The sequence below is a fragment of the Eubalaena glacialis genome, chromosome 2 (assembly GCF_028564815.1).
Source record: "Eubalaena glacialis isolate mEubGla1 chromosome 2, mEubGla1.1.hap2.+ XY, whole genome shotgun sequence".
Lineage (NCBI taxonomy): Eukaryota > Metazoa > Chordata > Mammalia > Artiodactyla > Balaenidae > Eubalaena > Eubalaena glacialis.
The window spans coordinates 60,434,369-60,456,427 of record NC_083717.1 but is presented as its reverse complement, the minus strand read 5'-3'; the positions used below and the strand labels follow the sequence as shown (position 1 = coordinate 60,456,427).

Genomic DNA, 22,059 nt, shown 5'->3' with positions numbered 1-22,059 from the left:
AAATCCTTAGTGGGAAGCCTCAGCAAAACACTTCTGAATAATCCATTGGTCAAAGAAGAAGTTACAATAGAAATTAGAAAATATTTTGAACTGAATGATAACAAAAACAATATATGTGAGATGGAGCCTAACTCCTGCTTAAAGGAAACTTTATAGTGCTAAAATGCATATAATTGAAATGAAATAAAGCCAATGATCTTAGTATCCAGCTCAAGAAGTTAGGGGAAAAAAGTAAACTATACATATATGTGTGTGTGTTTATAAAAATATATATATATATTTCTATTGTCTACTGGGAGCACCTTGAAGCGTTGACACACCAGTACCAGTGAGCACATTAAACACCTAATCTTGGTCAAGATACCATTCTCCAGTAAGAGGAACTAGAGCTTCTTAGAGGAATGGCTGGTTCCAGGGCAGGGGCAGGGAAAATACAAGATGAGCCTGAAAATTCTTTTTGTGACAGAAAGCTAGGGAATGCTCTGACATAATGGGGACATGTCAGAAGTACATAGGAGCCAGCATTAAGGGCTTCCGATTGGCCAAATCTGGGACAATTTGAGCATCAAAACAAATATAGTAATGGATCATTCAATAATGTCGGAATTGATGAATCCATACTGTTATGAATAAGTAAATGAATAAATAGGCAAATGAGGGAGAAGGGACAGCACCTTTCCTAAAATAGAATGCTAAGTAGTAAATGTAGAAGGAATGATGGAATTAGAAAATCATCATTTAGCAACTATTATAATAATTTATTCAGGCAAGAATCACCAATGGATCTTAAATTAGTGGGTGAAATTTTGTTGAAGAGCAGGATATTTATATAGTCACAAAATATCTCTCTATAAAATATTAATTAATTGCAAAGAAAAATAGGAAGTTTAGGTGGGGGAGTTGGTAGGTACCACTTAATCAAATCATCAAGGTTATTATCACCAGTAATAGGACATATACATAGCAGGTGTCTTTTTATTTATTTATTTATTTATTTATGGCTGTGTTGGGTCTTCATTGCTGTGCGTGGGCTTTTCTCTAGTTGTGGCGAACGGGGGCTACTGTTCATTGCGATGTGCAGGCTTCTCATTGCGGTGGCTTCTCTTGTTGTGGAGCACGGGCTCTAGGCACAGGGGCTTCAGTAGTTGTGGCTCGCGGGTTCTAGAGCGCAGGCTCAGTAGTTGTGGCGTACAGGCCTAGTTGGTCCGTGGCATGTGGGATCTTCCCGGACCAGGGCTTGAACCTGTGTCCCCTGCATTGGCAGGTGGATTCTTAACCACTGTGCCACCAGGGAAGCCCCAGGTGCCTTTTTAAATAATACACTAAGACCACAACATCAGCAATGTGATATTCCTGATAATTTAATTTGACATTAAATTGATTGACGTATTATGAAATAACTGGCCTGTATTCTTTATGAATATGAGTCATGAAAGACTGAGGAAGAACTGTAACAGAACTAAGGGGACAGTACAGTTAAATACAATGCCTGATCCTCGACTGGATCCTGGATTAGATTATTTTTTTCTCTAACGTACAGTAGTGGGACAGTTGGTAAAATTTGAGTGGTTTGGAGGACCCACACTTCCTGAATTCAAAACTTACTTCAAAGTTGTAATAATCAAAGCAGTAAGTTACCAGAACAATGATAGACATATAGATCAATGGAATAACATTGAGAGCCTAGAAATAAATCCACACATCTGTGGCCACTGTTTTTTGACAGGGGTGCCAAGACTATTTCATGGGGAAAGAATAGTATCTTCAACACCTGGTGCTGGGACAACTAGACATCCACACACAAAAAATGAATTTGGATCCCTACCCCACACCATGTGCAAAAATTAACTGAAGATGGAGCAAAGACCTAAATGTAAGAGATAAAATGATAAAACTATTTGAAGAAAACGTAGGTGTAAATCTTTGTAATCTTGGACTGGGCAATAGTTTCTTAGATATGATACCCAAAGCACAAATAATTAAATAAAAAATATATAAATTGAACTTCAACAAAAGTAAAAACTTACGTGTGTTATAGGACACTATTAAGTCAACACTATTAAGTCAAAAGACAACTCACAGAATGAGAGAAAATATTTTCAAAACGAATGTCTGATAACAATCTAATATACAGAATATATGAAGAACTCCTACATTCCAACAATAAAAGGGACAAATGGCCCAGTTAAAAAATGGGCAAAGAATTTAAATAGGAGAGACCTTCAAGATGGCAGAAGAGTGAGACGTGGAGATCACCTTCCTCCCCACAAATACATCAGAAATACATCTACATGTGGAACAACTCCTACAGAACACCTACTGAATACTGGCAGAAGACCTCAGACTTCCCAAAAGGCAAGAAACTCCCCACATACCTGGGTAGGGCAAAAGAAAAAAGAAAAAACAGACAAAAGAATAGGGATGGGGCCTGCACCACTGGGAGGGAGCTGTGAAGGAGGAAAAGTTTCCACACACTAGGAAGCCCCTTCAGAGACAGGAGGTGGCAGGGGGGAAGCTTCGGAGCCACGAAGGAGAGTGCAGCAACAGCGGTGCAGAGGGCAAAGCGGAGTTTCCCGCACAGAGGATTGGTGCCGACCAGCACTCACGAGCCTGAGAGGCTTGTCTGCTCACCCGCCGGGGCAAGCGGGGGCTGGGAGCTGAGGCTCGGGCTTCGGTCGGATCCCAGGGAGAGGACTGGGGTTGGCTGCATGAACACAGCGTGAAGGGGGCTAGTGCACCACAGCTAGCCAGAGGGAGTCCGGGAAAAAGTCTAGACCTGGCTAAGAGGCAAGAGACCATTGTTTCAGGGTGCGCGAGGAGAGGGGATTCAGAGCACCGCCTAAATGAGCTCCAGAGACGGGCACAAGCCGCGGCTATCAGCGCGGACACCAGAGGCGGGCATGAAATGCTAAGGCTGCTGCTGCAGCCACCAAGAAGCCTGTGTGCAAGCACAGGTCACTCTCCACACTTCCCCTCCTGGGAGCCTGTGCAGCCCGCCACTGCCAGGGCCTCATGATCCAGGGATAGCTTCCACGAGAGAACACATGGCACGCCTCAGGCTGGTGCAACTTTACATTGGGTTCTGCTGCCACAGGCTCGCCCTGCATTCCATAACCCTCCCTCCCCGCGGCCTGGGTGAACCAGAACCCCCTAATCAGATGCTACTTTAACCCCGTCCTGTCTGAGCGAAGAACAGATGCCCTCAGGCAACCTACACGCAGAGGTGGGGCCAAATCCAAAGCTGAACCCCAGGAGCTGTGCGAACAAAGAAGAGAAAGGGAAATCTCTCCCAGCAGCCTCAGGAGCAGCAGATTAAATCTCCACAATCAACTTGATGTACCCTGCATCTGTGTAATGCCTGAATAGACAACGAATCATCCCAAAATTGAGGCAGTGGACTTTGGGAGCAACAATATATATATATGTTTTCCTTTTTCTCTTTTTCTGAATGTGTATGTGTGTGCTTCTTTGTGTGATTTTGTCTGTATAGCTTTGCTTTTACCATTTGTCCTAGGGTTCTGTCTGTCCGTTTTTTTTGTTGTTTTTTTTAGGTATAGTTTTTAGCACTTGTTATTATTGGTGGATTTGTTTTCCAGTTTGGTTGCTCTCTTCTACCTGTTTTTTTTATTACTTTAAAATTTTTTAAACTTCTAATAATTTTTTATTTTTTATTTTAATAACTATTTTATTCTATTTTTTTTTTCTTTCTTTCTTTTGCTCTCCCTTTTCTTCTGAGCCGTGTGGCTGACAGGGTCTTGGTGCTCCAGCCAGGTGTCAGGCCTGTGCCTCTGAGGTGGGAGAGCCAAGTTCAGGATATTGGTCCACCAGAGACCTCCTGGCTCCATGTAATATCAAATGGTGAAAGCTCTCCCAGAGATCTCCATCTCAACGCTAAGACCCAGCTTCACTCAGTGACCAGCAAGCTACAGTGCTGGACACCCTATGCCAAACGACTAGCAGGACAGGAAAACAACCCCATCCATTAGCAGAGAGGCTGCCTAAAATAATAAGGTCACAGACACCCCAAAACACACCACCAGACGCGGTCTTCCCCACCATAAAGACAAGATCCAGCCTCATCCACCAGAACACAGGCACTAGTCCCCTCCACCAGGAAGCCTGCACAACCCACTGAACCAACCTTACCCACTGGGGGCAGACACCAAAAACAACCAGAACTACAAACTTGCAGCCTGCAAAAAGGAGACCCCAAACAAAGTAAGTTAAGCAAAATGACAAGACAGAGAAACACACAGCAGATGAAGGAGCAAGGTAAAAACCCACCAGACCAAACAAATGAAGAGGAAATAGGCAGTCTACTTGAAAAAGAATTCAGAGTAATGATAGTAAAGATGATCCAAAATCTTGGAAATAGAATGGAGAAAATACAAGAAACGTTTCATAAGGACCTAGAAGAACTAAAGACCAAACAAACAATGATGAACAACACAATAAATGAAATTAAAAATTCTCTAGAAGGAATCAATAGCCGAATAACTGAGGCAGAAGAACGGATAAGTGACCTGGAAGATAAAATAGAGGAAATAACTACCACAGAGCAGAATAAAGAAAAAAGAATGAAAAGAATTGAGGACAGTCCCAGGGACCTCTGGGACAACATTAAACACACCAACAATCGAATTATAGGGGTCCCAGAAGAAGAAAAGAAAAAAAAAGGGACTCAGAAAATATTTGAAGAGATTATAGTTGAAAACTCCCCTAATATGGGAAAGGAAATAGTTAATGAAGTCCAGGAAGCCCAGAGGGTCCCATAGAGGATAAATCCAAGGAGAAACAGGCCAAGACACATATTAATCAAGCTATCAAAAATTAAAAACACAGAAAAATATTAAAAGCAGCAAGGGAAAAACAACAAATAACGTACAAGGGAATCCCCATAAGGTTAACAGTTGATCTTTCAGCAGAAACTCTGCAAGCCGGAAGGGAGTGGCAGGACATATTTAAAGTGATGAAAGGGAAAAACCTACAACCAAGATTACTCTACGCAGCAAGGATCTCATTCAGATTTGACGGAGAAACTAAAACCTTTACAGACAAGCAAAAGTTAAGAGAATTCAGCACCACCTAACCAGCTTTACAACAAATGCTAAAGGAACTTCTCTAGGCAGGAAACACAAGAGAAGGAAAACACCTACAATAACACACCCAAAACATTTAAGAAAATGGGAATAGGAACATGCATATCTATAATTACCTTAAATGTAAATGGATTAAATGTTCCCACCAAAAGACACAGACTGGCTGAATGGATACAAAAACAAGACCCATATATATGCTGTCTACAAGAGACCCACTTCAGACCTAGGGACTCATACAGACTGAAAGTGAGGGGATGGAAAAAGATATTCCATGCAAATGGAAATCAAAAGAAAGCTGGAGCAGCAAATCTCATATCAGACAAAATAGACTTTAAAGACTATTAGAAGAGATGAAGACGGACACTACATAATGATCAAGGGATCAATCCAAGAAGAAACTATAACAATTGTAAATATGCACGCAACTAAGGAGCACCTCAATACATAAGGCAAATGCTAACAGCCATAAAAGAGGAAGTTGACAGTAACACAATCATAGTAGGGGACTTTAACACCCCACTTTCACCAATGGATAGATCATCCAAAATGAAAATAAATACGGAAACACAGCTTTAAATGATATATTAAACAAGATGGACTTAATTGATATTTATAGGACATTCCATCCAAAAACAACAGAATACACTTTCTTCTCAAGTGCTCATGGAACATTCTCCAGGATAGATCATATCTTGGGTCACAAATCAAGCTTTGGTAAATTTAAGAAATTAGAAATCGTATCAAGTATCTTTTCCAACCACAACGCTGTGAGACTAGAAATCAATTACAGGAAAAATTCTGTAAAAAAATACAAACACATGGAGGCTAAACAATACACTACTTAATAAGCAAGAGATCACTGAAGAAATCAAAGAGGAAATCAAAAAATACCTAGAAACAAATGACAATGAAAACACGACGACCCAAAACCTATGGGATGCAGCAAAAGCTGTTGTAAGAGGGAAGTTTATAGCACATCAATCCTACCTCAAGAAACATCTCAAATAAACAACCTAACCTTACACCTAAAGCCGTTAGAGAAAGAAGAACAAAAACACCCCAAAGTTAGCAGAAGGAAAGAATCATAAAGATCAGATCAGAAATAAATGAAAAAGAAATGAAGGAAACAGTAGCAAAGATCAGTAAAACTAAAAGCTGGGTCTTTGAGAAGATAAACAAAATTGATAAACCATTAGACAGACTCATCAAGAAAAAAAAGGAGAAGACTCAGATCAATAGAATTAGAAATGAAAAAGGAGAAGTAACAACTGACACTGCAGAAATACAAAGGATCATGAGAGATTACTACAGGCAACTATATGCCAATAAAATGGACAACCTGGAAGAAATGGACAAATTCTTAGGAAAGCACAAACTTCTGAGACTGAACCAGGAAGAAATAGAAAATATAAACAGACCTATCACAAGCACTGAAATTGAGACTGTGATTAAAAATCTTCCAACAAACAAAAGCCCAGGACCAGATGGCTTCACGGGCGAATTCTATCAAACATTTAGAGAAGAGCTAACACCTCTCCTTCTCAAACTCTTCCAAAATATAGCAGAAGGAGGAACACTCCCAAACTCATTCTATGAGACCACCATCATTCTGATAGCAAAACCAGACAAAGATGTCACAAAGAAAGAAAACTACAGGCCAGTATCACTGATGAACACAGATGCAAAAATCCTCAACAAAATACTAGCAAACAGAATGCAACAGCACATTAAAAGGATCATACACCATGATGAAGTGGGGTTTATCCCAGGAATGCAAAGATTCTTCAATATACGCAAATCAATTAATGTGATACACCATATTAACAAACTGAAGAAAAAAACCATATGATAAACTCAAATCATGCAGAAAAAGCTTTCGACAAAATTCAACACCCATTTATGAGAAAAATCCTCCAGAGAGTGGGCATAGAGGGTACTTACCTCAACATAATAAAGGCCACATATGACATACCCACAGCCAACATCTTTCTCAATGGGGAAAAACTGAAACCATTTCCACTAAGATCAGGAACAAGACAAAGTTGCCCACTCTTACCAAGATTATTCAACATAGTTTTGGAAGTTTTTGCCACAACAATCAGAGAAGAAAAAGAAATAAAAGGAATTCAAATAGGAAAAGAAGTAAAGCTGTCACTCTTTGCAGGTGGCATGATACTATACATAGAGAATTCTAAAGACTCTACCAGAAAACTGTTAGAGCTTATCAATGAATTTGGTAAAGTAGCAGTATACAAAATTAATGACCAGAAATCTCTTGCATTCCTATACACTAATGATGAAAAATCTGAAAGAGAAATTAAGGAAACACTCTCATTTACCATTGCAACAAAAAGAATAAAGTACCTAGGGATAAACCTACCTAAGGAGACAAAAGACCTTTATGCAGAAAACTATAAGACACTGATGAAAGAAGTTAAAGACGATACCAACAGATGGAGAGATATAGCATGTTCTTGGACTGGAAGAATCAACATTGTGAATATGACTATGCTATGCAAAGCAATCTACAGATTTACTTCAATCCCTATCAAACTACCAATGGCATTTTTCACAGAACTAGAACAAAAACTTTAACAATTTGTATGGAAACACAAAAGACCCCGAATAGACAAAGTAATCTTGAGAAAGAAAAACGGAGCTGGAGGAATCAGGCTCCCTGACTTCAGACTATACTACAAAGCTGTAGTAATCAAGATAGTATGGTACTGGCATAAAAACAGAAATATAGATCAATAGAACAGGCTAGAAAGCCCAGAGATAAACCCACGCACATATGGTCACTTTATTTTTGATAAAGGAGGCAAGAATATACAATGGAGAAAAGACAGCCTCTTCAATAAGTGGTGCTGGGAAAACTGGACAGCTATATGTAAAAGAATGAAATTAGAACACTCCCTAACACCATACACAAAAATAAACTCAAAATTGATTAAAGCCCTAAATGTAAGGCCAGACAGTGTAAAACTCTCAGAGGAAAACATAAGCAGAACACTCTATGACATAAACCACAGCAAGGTCCTTTTTGACCCACCTCCTAGAGAAATGGAAATAAAAAAAAAATAAACAAAGGGACCTCATGAAACTTAAAAGCTTTAGCACAGCAAAGGAAAGCATAAACAGGATGAAAAGGCAGTCCTCAGAATCGGAGAAAATATTTGCAAATGAAGCAACTCTCAAAGGATTAATCTCCAAATTTTACAAGCAGCTCATGCAGCTCAATATGAAAAAAACAAACAACCCAATCCAAAAATGGGCAGAAGACCTAAATAGACATTTCTCCAAAGAAGATATACAGATTGTCAACAGATGAAATGATTCTCGACATCGCTAATCATTAGAGAGATGCAAATGTAAACTACAATGAGATATCACCTCACACCAGTCAGAATGGCCATCATCAAAAAATCTACAAGCAGTAAATGCTGGAGAGGGTGTGGAGAAAAGGGAACCCGCTTGCACTGTTGGTGGGAATGTAAACTGATACAGCCACTATGGAGGACAGTATGGAGGTTCCTTAAAAAACTAAAAATAGAACTACCATATGACCCAGCAATCCCACTACTGGGCATATACCCTGAGAAAACCATAATTCAAAAAGAGTCATGTACCACAGTGTTCATTGCAGCTCTGTTTACAATAGCCAGGACATGGAAGCAACCTAAGTGACCATCGACAGATGAATGGATAAAGAAGATGTGGCACTTATATACAATGGAATATTACTCAGCCATAAAAAGAAATGAAATTGAGTTATTTGTAGTGAGGTGGATGGACCTAGAGTCTGTCATACAGAGTGAAGTAAGTTAGAAAGGGAAAAACAAATACCATATGCTAACACATATATATGGAATCAAAAAAAAATGGTTATGAAGAACCTCGGGGCAGGACAGGAGTAAAGGCTCAGACGTAGAGAATGGACTTGAGGACATGGGAAAGGGGAAGTGTAAGCTGGGTCGAAGTCAGAGAGTGGCATAACTTATATATACTACCAAATGTAAAATAGATAGCTAGTGGGAAGCAGCCGCATAGCACAGGGAGATCAGCTCAGTGCTTTGTGACCACCTAGAGGGGTGGGATAGTGAGGGTGGGAGGGAAACGCAAGAGGGAAGGAGATATGGGGATATATGTATATGTATAGCTGATTCACTTTGTTATAAAGCAGAAGCTAACACATTGTAAAGCAATTATATTCCCATAAATATGTTAAAAAAAAGAATTTGCATAAACATTTCTCCGAAGAAGATACAGAAATGTCCAATAAGCACATGAATATATGCTCAACATTTTTAGTCATCAGGGAATTTCTAATAACAACAATAATACCACTTTACCCTCTTTACGTTGACTAGAATCAAGAAGTCAGAAAATAGCAAATCTGGGCAAGGATATGAAGAATATAGAACCCTTTCATATTGCTGATAACAATGTAAAATGGTACAGCTGTTGTGGAAAAAAGTTTGGTAGTTAATATTAAATGTTAAACTTAGAGTTACCATATGGCCCTGTAAATCCACTTCCAGTTATACACCCAAGAGAATTTGAAGCATGTGTTCACATAAAAACTTGTACATGAATGTACATAGCAGCATTATTCATAATAGGCAAAAAGTGGAAACAACCTGAATAACCATGAACTGACAAGTGAATAAGCAAGTGTGTTTATTCATGCAATTATTTAGTTATAAAAAGGAATGAAGTACAGATACATGCTAGCCGGTGGAAAAACCTTGAAAACATTGTACTAAGTAAAAGAAGCCAGCCTCAAAAGACCACATATTATATGATGCTGTTTATATGAAATGTCCAGAACAGGCCAATCCATAGAGACAGAAAGTTGATTAGTGGTTTCCAAGCTTGGAGAGAGGGGAGCAAAGGGAGTGACTGCTAATGGTTTCTTTTGAGGGTGATGAAAATGTTCTGGAATTAGATAGTTGCACAACTCTTTGCATGTATGTTGCACAACTCTGAACTGTATAATTCAGAATGGTGAATTTTATGGTGTGTGAATTATATCTCAATTTTTTAAATTGAGGAAAAAATGCCAGTATTATGCAAATTCTTCTAGAACCTAGAAAAATAGAGAATTCTTTCCAGCATAACTTTGATAACGAAAGCACTTATGAGAAAGGAAAATACAGGCCACTCTGGAGTACGGAGTGCACAAGTTTAGTGCACAAGTCCTAAACCATATAACGATGTATCGAATCTGGTTATTTGAAAATTGGACACCACATCACAATCAAGTCAGATTCCTTCCAGTCCTGCAGTGTTCCTTTAACATTTGAATATGAAATTAATGTTATTTACCAAATTAGATGAGTGAAGATGAAAAATCATATTGTCTCAGTAGATTTAGGAAAAATGTTTGATGAAATTCAACACCCATTCATGATAAAACTAGCAAACTGGGAATAAAAGGGAACATCCTTACTGATATAAGGAATCTTCCAAAATTCTAGAGTAAACATCATACTTAATGGTGAAATATTGAGAGCTTTCCTTCTGCAATTGTGAATGAGACAGAAAGGCTGCTAACCTTATTTCTATTCAACCTTGTACTTAAGATTTTAGCCAGCATAGGAATACAAGAATAAGACATAAAAGGTATAACGCTTAGGGAGAAAAATAGATATGTCATTATTCACAGATTATATATATATGTATGTATGTATATATATATATTTACGAAGTCCAGAAGAATCTAAAGGTTAGCTACTAGAAGTATTGAGTGAGTTAAAGTTGCTGGATACAAGTTCAAAATACAAAAATCAACAGTAACTGAAAAAGAAAAAATTTAAAACAACTACCATTTATTCTTAGGGTTAAATCTAACAAAAGATGTGTAAGTCCTCTACACAGAAAAGTATAATAGGTTACTGAGACACATTGAGTAAGATAAATATATGGAGCAATAGATCTGTTCATAGACTAGAAAAACAATGTTATAAAAATGTCGGTTTTCTTCCAGGTAATCTATAGAATCAATGCAAATGCAATGAAAATTCTAATTTTTTTCCCCTGAGAAACTGACACACTGATTCTAAAATCTATATGGAAATGCAAAAGGCTGGAATTAGCCTAGACAACTTTGAAGTCAAAGATACAGTTGGAGAATTTACTGAGTTTTGAGATTTACTTCAGAGCTGTAGCAATGTACGATAGTTTGGTACTGGTATAAGAATAGATAAACAGACCAGTTTAACAGAGGAGAGATTCTAGAAATAGACCCATGCTTTAAAAGGTAATTTTGGAGAATATCTTCCTGACCTTGTGGTAGGAAAAAATTGCTTAAAAATGATACAAATAGCATCAGTCTTTAGGTGAAAGGCTCATAAATGAGACTACCTTAAATTAGGAATTTCTGTTGATCAAAAATTCCATTGCATTAGGAGGGTGAAAAGGCAAGTATATATGTGCTGCACATATAATCAACAAAAGACACATATCCAAAAAATGTGAGGAACTTCTACACATCAAAAAGAGAAAGACAGTTGACACTCTAGAAAAATGGGAAGTGTCTTGAATAGGTACTTCACAAAAAGAGGATGGCCAAGTAAGCATATGAAAAAGTGCTGAGAATCATTAGTAATCAGAGAAATACATACTAAAACCAAAATGAAACCATTACACCCCCGTCAACCAGAATGGCTCAGGTTAAAAACAAAGAAGACCCCAAATGGCCAATGCCAAGTGTAGGTGAGGGTGTGCAGCAGGTAGAGTTCACATAGACTGCTGGTGGGAGTGGCAAACACTTTGGAAAACAATTTGGTATTATATACTAAAGTGGAACATTGGGACTTCCCTGGTGGTCCAGTGGTAAAGAATCCGCCTTACAATGCAGGGGACGCGGGTTCATTCCCTGGTCAGGGAACTAAGATCCCACATGCCGCGGGGCAGCTAAGCCTATGTGCCCCAACTGCTTTGCTCACGCGCCTCAACTAGAAAGCCTGCGTGCCACAAACTGCAGAGCCCACGCACTCTGAAACCCACGCGCCACAACTACAGAGCCTATGCGCCCTGGAGCCTGCGTGCCACAACCAGAGAAGAGGAAACCCACACGCCACAACTAGAGAGAAGCCCGTGTGCTGCAATGAAAAATCCCGCATGCCTCAATGAAGATCCCGCGTGCTGCAACTAAGACACGATGCAGCCAAAAATAAATAAAATAAACTTAAAAAAATAAAGTGGAACACATGCTTACTCTGTGACTCTGCAATTACACTCTTGGTCATACACTCAACAGAAATATATACACATATGCATAGGACATGTACATGAATAACAGCATATAATTTGTAATATCCAAAATTTGGAAATCACTTAAATCTTCATCAACATTAGATTGGGTAAATATTGGATAAATAAATATTAAAATGAATACCAACCAATAAACTGGATAAATAAATTTGGGGTTGGCTAAAAAGTGCCTTCGATTTTTGGGGTTTTTTTAAAGATTTTTTTGCAGGTGGACCATTTTTAAAGTCTATATTGAATTTGTTACAATATTGCTTCTGTTTTTATGTTTTGGTTTTTTGGCTTCAAGGCATGTGGGATCTTAGCTCCCTGATCAGGGAGTGAACCTGCACCCCCTGCATTAGAAGGCGATGTCTTAACCACTGGACCACCAGGGAAGTCCCATCTTCGGTTTTTAAGTAAAAATAAAAGACACAGTTTTCATTTTCACCAAGAACTTTATTGAAAAACGTATTCACCCTTCTGTTCCACTACCTTCTGCCATTTTTCAGGCAACTTCATAATTCCATCTTCCCAAAACTATTTTTATCTTTTTGAACAAAGAGCTGTTCCAGGTGCCTTTTACAGTCTTCTAGGGAATTGAAATTTTTTCCATTAAGAGAATTTTGTAAAGACAAAATAAATGGAAATCTGAAGATGCAATGTCTGGTGAATATGGTGGATGAATCAGAACTTCCCAGACAAGCTGTAACAGTTTTTGCCTGGTCATCAAAGAAACATGCGGTCTTGCATTATCCTGATGGAAGATTACGTGTTTTCTGTTGACTAATTCTGGACGCTTTTCATCGAGACTCTTTAGTTTCAGAATGGAATCTAATGTTTGTTGTTTGTTTTGAATTAGGAGGTGCTAATGATGCTGGATAACTATGTAAGAGATTTCAAAGCATTGATTGACTGGATTCAACTTCAGGAAAAGCTAGAGAAGACAGATGCTCAAAGCAGGTAATGAATTCTGGTCTTTATATTTATAGCAGACAGCAGATTCAAAAACATTTACTAAAATTGACAGTGAACTTGATCTCAGCTTAATTTGAAACTTGTAAAAATCTTAAAGTTGGGAGCTGCATTTCTCAAGTTCAGTAACAAGCATTTATCGGGTACCTACTAGTACAATGCACTTTTATCTGGTACAGAAATTTAATTGCCTAATATGATACATTTACTCCTTTCATGAATTTTCAGTCTAAGGGTCAAATAAAATAGAACTTACTACTAAGAAAAACTATTATAGATGTTCAGTGAAAGACAGGGTCTTATTTCTTTTGGGGGATAGATCAGGAAAGATTTCATGGAGAATACAGAAGTGTTTAAAGAAAGTGATGGATTTTAACAAAGTGGTTGGCCTTTCAGATGAAGGGAATAAGGATAGCTATAGAAGTGCAGAGTGTGTGAAGTGACAGCAATGTAGGGCAAGGTATAGTATTTCTTCTTAATGTAGTAGGCAGTGAGGAAAATTGATGAGATTAGGGGAATAATGAGAGATTAGAGATATTTTAGAAACCTTCATTTGGAATCAGCACACAACATCTGAGTGCTGTGTTTCAGGCTCTGGGACTACTGTGGTGAAGAAAACAGACATAGTCCCCGCCCTCATGAAGTGCACAGTGCATGGACAGGAAACACTTACCAGTGTACAAAGTGTCATCCAAAAGAAATGTAGTATACTTTGGGAGTATAAGAAAATGCACCATCATGCAGTTTGTTAAGTCCAGGAGGGCTTCCCCAAGGAGGAGGAGGTTACATTTAAGTGAGGCAGAAATATCAAGAAGCAGTTAGCTTGACAAGGAGAGACGAAAAGTGTAATTTCAGGTAGAGGTGATGGTATATGATATCCTGGAGGTGGAAGAAAGCACAGTGTAGGCAAGAATTTAGAGTTTAGCAGGGCTGGAGTGAAGAGAGCAGGGGAAAAGTGGCATGAGAGGAGCCTAGAGAGGTAGAGTGAGACCAGATTATGTAGGACTCTGTAGACATGATAAAAACCTTAGACTTTATTTTGAGCCATAAAATTTCTTAAGTAAGGAAACCACATACCAGGCTTGTGTTTTTAAAAGATCTTTCTGGCTGTAGTGTGGGAAGGTTGAGGTTCATCAGTATAGTTTATAGATGATGGCTACTCAGACTAGAGTAAAGGCACTAGGGAGAGTTGAGAGATATTCCAGAGATAGGTAATCCAACTGGATTTAGTATCATTTTGGTTATGTGCAAAGGCAAAAGAACAATTTACTATTTCGTTTAGACTTAAAAGTAAAACCAGAGCCCTTGTGAAATGGGTCAGTTCACATGGAGCTACAATGATGCCTTTTTACCCAGAGAAAACAGGCCTAGGCTGCCTCTTTCCCTTGGATTTAACCTTGGTTCAGTCTCAGTGAGTGGAACCATCCTGTAGAGAACGTATCTTTTATCCCATCCTAGTGTATCAGTCCCAGGGGGAAATCAAGAGAGTAAAAGAATCCCAAGAGACAAATCAAGGAAGTCTTGATTCCCAGGAAACCAAATTCAAGGAAGCCATGATATGTTGATCCTTTTAATATTTTTTTCTCACAATGAAAATTGTTTACTCTGTCCCTGGGTGGGTCAAGCCTAGTTGTCTTTGTGACAAGCAGTTTTCGTCTTTACCCCTTGGTAATAGGTGATTAGATTGGGCAGGGGTGGGGGGTACATTCCTTCACTGGGTTGAACCAAGTTAAGAGATCATCCCGCTGATTTGTGATTGGTGACTATATTGCCCTTGTAAAGATAAGCAGAGGAAAGCAATTTCAAAGAAAATGGAATAGATGTACAGAGAGAGGCAGAAATGAGAGAAATCATGTGGTCTTTGAGCGTTTAAGAGTGTTGCTTTAAAGCCTGCCTCTTCCAGCCCTAATCATGAGCCACCTTGAGGACGTCCTTGACATTTTACAGTTTATATCCTTACGATGAGTCTTTATTAATTTTTTCTTTTTTATTTAACTTGATGGAGTTTCTATTCCTTATAACCAAAAAGGGTCTGTAATATAACCATTAGTGCATTAAAAAAGCTAACTAGATTTTTTTATTTTCTTGCTTGCAAACTCCAAGCTAACAGTGGCTATGTTGAAGATTATATTGAGAAAGCTTGTGAGGCCAAGTCCAACAGCTATTCATGTCCTACAAAAATATACCTGAGGCAACTATTTATTTATTTATTTATTTATTTATTTATTTATGGCTGCGTTGGGTCTTCGTTGCTGTGTGTGGGCTTTCTCTAGTTGCGGCGAGCGTGGGCTACTCTTCATTGCGGTGCGCGGGCTTCTCACTGCGGTGGCTTCTCTTGTTGCAGAGCACAGGCTCTAGCCGCACGGGCTTTAGTAGTTGCGGCACGCGGGCTTCAGTAGTTGTGGCTTGTGGGCTCTGGAGCGCAGGCTCAGTAGTTGTGGTGCTTCTTTGCTCCACAGCATGTGGGATCTTCCTGGACCAGGGCTCGAACACGTGTCCCCCACATTGGCAGGTGGATTCTTAACGACTGTGCCACCAGGGAAGCCCTGAGGCAACTCTTTTAACTTAAGCACTTATCAGCATTTCTCCTTTTTGCCTCCTGAGGCAGCTCCCAGATATAGAAAGCAACCTTAAATTTCCTGTAGATGGCATTATCCATCTTTCATTCCTCAAATCATGCATCAAAATTTATTTCACCCAGACTTGAAATGTAAATGTAAAAACTGAAGTTGTATATACTTAGAAAAGAAAATATAGATAAATATTTATATATTTTTATTGTGGGTAAGGACTTTGTAAGACAAAGGCAGAAAGCACAAAGCAAAATATCGATAGGCTTGATTTAACAGGAAGAAAATGCCTTTCTACATAAAAAAAAAATTACAAGTGAAATAGTTACGTCATCTATGTGACAAGATTTGTAGCCATAATAGTAATAATAATAGTAGTAGTAGTAAATGATTGCAAATCAATTAGAAAATGATGCAAATCCCAGTGGATAAAATGGGCAGTAGATACCAATGTACAAATCCCAAAAGATGAAATTTAAATGACTGGTGAAAAAGTTCAGCCTCACTTGTAATGATAGTAAATGTATTATAATTTAAAAAACAAAAGCAAATACCATTTTGCCAGTGAATTTTTTCTTTCAACTAAACATTTTTTTTAACATCTTTATTGGATTATAATTGCTTTACAATGGTGTGTTAGTTTCTGCTTTATAACAAAGTGAATCAGTTATACATATACATATGTTCCCATATCTCTTCCCTCTTGCATCTCCCTCCCTCCCACCCTCCCTATCCCACCCCTCTAGGTGGTCACAAAGCACAGAGCTGATCTCCCTGTGCTATGTGGTTGCTTCCCACTAGCTATCTGTTTTACGTTTGGTAGTGTATATATGTCCATGCCACTCTCTCACTTTGTCACAGCTTACCCTTCCCCCTCCCCATATCCTCAAGTCCATTTTTTAGTAGGTCTGTGTCTTTATTCCTGTCTTGCCACTAGGTTCTTCATGACCGTTTTTTTTTTTCCTTAGATTCCATATATATGTGTTAGCATACGGTATTTGTTTTTCTCTTTCTGACTTACTTCACTCTGTATGACAGACTCTAACTCCATCCACCTCACCACAAATAACTCCATTTCGTTCCTTTTTATGGCTGAGTAATATTCCATTGTATATATGTGCCACATCTTCTTTATCCATTCATCCAATGATGGACACTTAGGTTGCTTCCATGTCCTGGCTATTGTAAATAGAGCTGCAATGAACATTTTGGTACATGACTCTTTTTGAATTATGTCAACTAAACATCTTTATTGAAATCCTTGTAGGAAAAAGAACTCATCAAAGCCTGAAACTCTAGCACAGGAGTCAGCAGACTTTTTCTGTAAAGTGCCACATAGTAAATATTTTAGACTTTGCAAGCAATGCTGTCTCTTTCACAAGCCCACGAAAATTTTAAGACAAGATACCAACTGTTGGCAAGGTTAAAGTAAAATGGGCATTTTTCATCTGGTGGAAGTGTAATTTGTTACAACCTTTCTGAAAGGCGATTTAGCAATAAATTATCAAAAGCTTTAGACTTTATTTGGATAATCATCTATCTGAATTTTCTTGTTTTCTAACAATAAATTTCACTTTTTAATGAGAAAAAAAAATCACAATCACTAGATTAAATGGAGAGTAAGAGGCAAGGAGATTTGAGGAGTTATGGAGGTCTGATTGAGGGCATAAGGATAAAGAAGATGTTGCTTCGGAAAAAACATTTTAGTAGAGATTGTGCGTCCTATCAACTGATTGGTTGTTGGGCCAGTGAAGAAGGAGGAATAGTTAGCTTTTATAGCAAAGAGCAGTGAAATGTCTATGATGTCACTCTCACCGGTGATTAAGAGGTAGAGGACGAAGACTTCATATTTTCCTGTGTATTCTACATTTTAACCCTCACCACTGTATTTCTGCCTTGATCTCAGTTCTACACACTTAGCTCTCCAAGGATATTAGACACAAGAAGCCAGAATTAGTACCATTGTCTTTTTAATGTGTTTTTAGCTGGGTGTATGGAAGCTTTTAAAACATAAGTAGTTTATATCCTGTCTTTGTAACACCAGAGCCCTTTTTTAGATAATTACAGTTATGTTGCTATGCTGTAGTGGGTGGAAAATCCTAGACCATGCATCATCTGGGATTACTTACTGGTAATATGGTAACTTTCTGGTAAACAATGCACTAGGGAAAAATTGTGACCTGCTTATGTTTTCATGCACTGACAACCAAGAGAAAAGATTAGATTACCCCTCCCCCTGCCACCCCTTTTCTCTGTTAATCTGCTGTATGTCTTGAATTGGCAGACCAACTTCATTGGCATGGGAAGTAAAGAAGATGTCCCCAGGACGTCATGTGATTCCAAGTCCGTCAACAGATAGAATAAGTGTAACGTCAAATGCTCGAAGAAGCTTAAATTTTGGGTGAGATGAACTCAAAAAAGCCTACTGAGGCTTGCATTACAGTAAATAATTTTTTTGTGGATAATATAGTATTATAAAACTATATATTTCACTATAAATATATCCATGTATATGTTTTTGTTTATGTTTGAAATTGTTTGAATAAAAAGTTAAAAATATCCAGGAGAGTAAAGTTTAAGTTTCAGGAAATGTTATATTTTCAAACATAATTAGGATCCAAAAATTAAAACGCATAAACATATTTCATGCTAAATGATTTGTAACATCAACTGGCAATTTCTTTCACAACAAATGATCTAAATATATCATAAACTGTTATCCATATTATCATATGGATTACATCTTTATACATTATAATCTCATCAACACAGTTTTATAATTATTGTTTTATGCCATTGACTTTTATATCACAACGAGAAGAAAAGGGTTACAAGAAAAAATAAGTTTGTATTGTCTTTCGAATTTACCTATGTAGTTACTTTTAGTGGTCCTCTTTATTTCTTCATGTGGATTCAAGTTACCGTCTAGTGTCCTATCATTTCAACCAGAAGCACTCTCTTTAATATATCTTATTGGGCAGGTCTGCTAGTGACATTTTTTCTCAGTTTTTGTTTATCTGAGAATATCTTATTCTTCAGGTTTTGAAGGATAGTTTTGCTGTGCGTAGAATTCTTGGTTGAGAGTCTTTTTCTTTTAGCACTTTGACTGTGTCCTCTCACTGACTTCTGGCTTCCATGGCTTCCGGTGAGATATAAACTGTTATTCTTATTGGGAATCCTTTCATGAGATGCCTCAGTTTTCTCTTGCTGCTCTCAGAATTCTCTCTTTGTCTTTGGTTTTCAGTAGTTTGACTATGATGTATTTAGTGTGGATCTCTGAGTTTATCCTACTTCAGGTTGTTGAGCTTTTTGGATTTGTAGATGAATGTTTTTCATCAAATTTGGGAAGTTTTTGTCCATTATTTCTGCAGATATTCCTTCTGTCCCTTTCTCTCCTCTGGGAATCCCACTGTACCTGTGCTGGTACTCATGATGGTGTTCCACAGGTCTTTGAGACTCTGTTCAAATGTCTGCATTCTTTTTTCTTTGTGTTTCTTGGGTTAGATAATCTCACTTTACCTCTCTTCAAATTTGCTGTTTTTTTATTTTGCAAGCCCAGTTATGCTGTTGAGCCCCTCTGGTGAATTTTTCATTTCCATTATTGTACTTTTCAACTCCAGAACATCTATGTAGTTCTTTTTTATATTTAATCTTTCTTTATTGATATTCTGTATTTGATGAAACGTTGTTATCATACTTTATTTTTAGATGTGGTTGCTTTTTGTTCTTAGATATTATTTGAACATATTTATAACAGCTCATGTAAAGTCTTTGTCTAGTAAGTCCAAAGTTCAGGCTTCCTTGAGGATCTATTTCAGTTACTGCTCTTTTAGTGTGTCTGTGAGTAGGCCGTACCTTCCTGTTTCTTTGCATATCTTATTTTTTTGTTGTTAAAAACTGGATATTTTAAATAATATAATGTGACAGCTCTGGGGATCAGATTGCTACCCTTTCCAGGATTTGTTGTTGTGGCTGTTTAGTGGTGGTGGTTTTATTACTATTTGTTTGTTTAGTGACTTCCTTGAACTATTTTTCTGAAGTCTATGTTCTTTGTCATGTGTAGTCACTAAAGTCTCTGCTCAGTTATCTTAGTTGTCAACTAATGATTTGACAGAGGTTTCCTTAAATGCCTTGAACCAGTAAATCTCCTAGCTCTTGTCTGGTCTTACATGTGATCACTATGTCTTCGGTGCTCTGGAGTTTACAGTTCTGCCTTTACTGTCAGTTCCTGCTTCGTCAGAGCCTCAAGATCAGTCAGAGGTGAGAGATTAGGGCCTTCTCTGATCTTTCCTGGGATTGCACACAACCCTGCACATGTGTGGGGCCTTCTTCATTTCCAGGAATATATGGGAGCTTTTCAAAGCCCCCTAGGGACTTCTCATTCTCCAACTTTTCCTTTTAAGTCAGCCCCTGTTTGCCCAAAATGCTGTTGACAGCTCTGTCAGCTATGATATTGTTCATCACAGTCATCACTGTTGTTTTCCTTAAATTTCCCTGGCAAAATTTGTTTGTTTGTTTTTTTTTTTTGCAAGGGCTTTCTCTAGTTGTGGCAAGTGGGGGCCACTCTTCATCACGGTGTGAGGGCCTCTCACTATCGTGGCCTCTTGTTGTGGAGCACAGGCTCCAGACGCGCAGGCTCAGTAGTTGTGGCTCATGGGCCTAGTTGCTCCGCGGCATGTGGGATCTTCCCAGACCAGGGCTCGAACCCGTGTCCCCTGCATTGGCAGGCAGATTCTCAACCACTGCGCCACCAAGGAAGCCCCAAAATTTGTTTTTAAAGACAAAAATTTGTTTGGACTTTAGTTCTTTAGAGTGAGTCTTAAAATTTGATGTGTAGTGTGAGGATTGATGAGTAGTTTACTTCGTCAGTTATCTTTCTTCTGTTAAAACTTACCCTTTCTTCATGGCTTCTTACTGCTTCCCTCACTGCCCACCCCACCCTACCGTGTCACAACCATTTTTATCTCTTGTTACTGCTGAACCTTCCATATACTTATATTATTAGATTTTCAATGTGTTAAAAATATTTTTTAACATCTTTATTGGAGTATAATTGCTTTACAATGGTGGGTTAGCTTCTGCTGTATAACAAGGTGAATCAGCTATATGTATACATATATCCCCATATACCCTACCTCTTATGTCTCCCTCCCATCCTCCCTATCCCACCCCTCTAGGTGGTCGCAAAACACCGAGCTGATCTCTCTGTGCTATGCAGCTTCTTCCCACTAGCTATCTATTTTACATTTGGTAGTGTATATATGTCAATGCTACTCTCTCACTTCATCCCAGCTTACCCTTCCCCCTCCCCGTGTCCTCAAGTCCATTCTCTACATCTGCGTTTTTATTCCTGTCCTGCCCCTAGGTTCATCAGAACTTTTTTTTTTTTTAGATTCCATATATATGCATTAACATATGGTATTTGTTTTTCTCTTTCTTATTTCACTCTGTATGACAGAATCTAGGTCCATCCACCACTACAAATAACTCAATTTCTTTTTGTTTTTATGGCTGAGTAATATTCCAGTGTATATATGTGCCACATCTTCTTTTTCCATTTCATATGTCAATGGACACTTAGGTTGCTTCCATCTCCTGGCTATTGTAAATAGAGCTGCAGTGAACATTGTGGTACATGACTCTTTTTGAATTATGGTTTTCTCAGCACATATGCCCAGTAGTGGGATTGCTGGGTCGCATGGTAGTTCTCTTTTTAGTTTTTTAAGGAACCTCCATACTGTTCTCCATAGTGGCTGTATGAATTTACATTCCCACCAACAGTGCAGCAGGGTTCCCTTTTCTCCACACCCTCTCCAGCATTTATTGTTTGTAGATTTCTTGATGATGGCCATTCTGACTGGTGTGAGGTGATACCTCATTGTAGTTTTGATTTGCATTTCTCTAATGATTAGTGATGTTGAGCATCCTTTCATCTGTTTGTTGACAATCTGTATATCTTCTTTGGAGAAATGTCTGTTTAGGTCTTCTGACCATTTTTGGATTGGGTTGTTTGTTTTTCTGATATTAAGCTACATGAGCTGCTTGTATATTTTGGAGATTAATCCTTTGACACTTGCTTCATTTGCAAATATTTTCTCCCATTCTCAGGGTTGTCTTTTGGTCTTGTTTATGGTTTCCTTTGCTGTGCAAAATCTTTTAAG

At 38.3% G+C, this 22,059-nt stretch overlaps 1 protein-coding gene across 5 annotated transcripts in view; it reads left to right on the top strand.

Annotated features, from left to right (window-relative positions):
* The window catches only part of SCAPER (S-phase cyclin A associated protein in the ER), a 473,441-nt gene that overhangs the window by 109,221 nt on the left and 342,161 nt on the right, over positions 1-22,059 (top strand). For all 5 annotated transcript variants that reach the window (XM_061181876.1, XM_061181877.1, XM_061181878.1 and 2 more), the window contains 2 exons: positions 13,216-13,316; positions 18,183-18,299. In XM_061181876.1, coding sequence (XP_061037859.1) covers positions 13,216-13,316; positions 18,183-18,299 — 218 coding nt within the window. The remainder of the gene's footprint in view (positions 1-13,215; positions 13,317-18,182; positions 18,300-22,059) is intronic.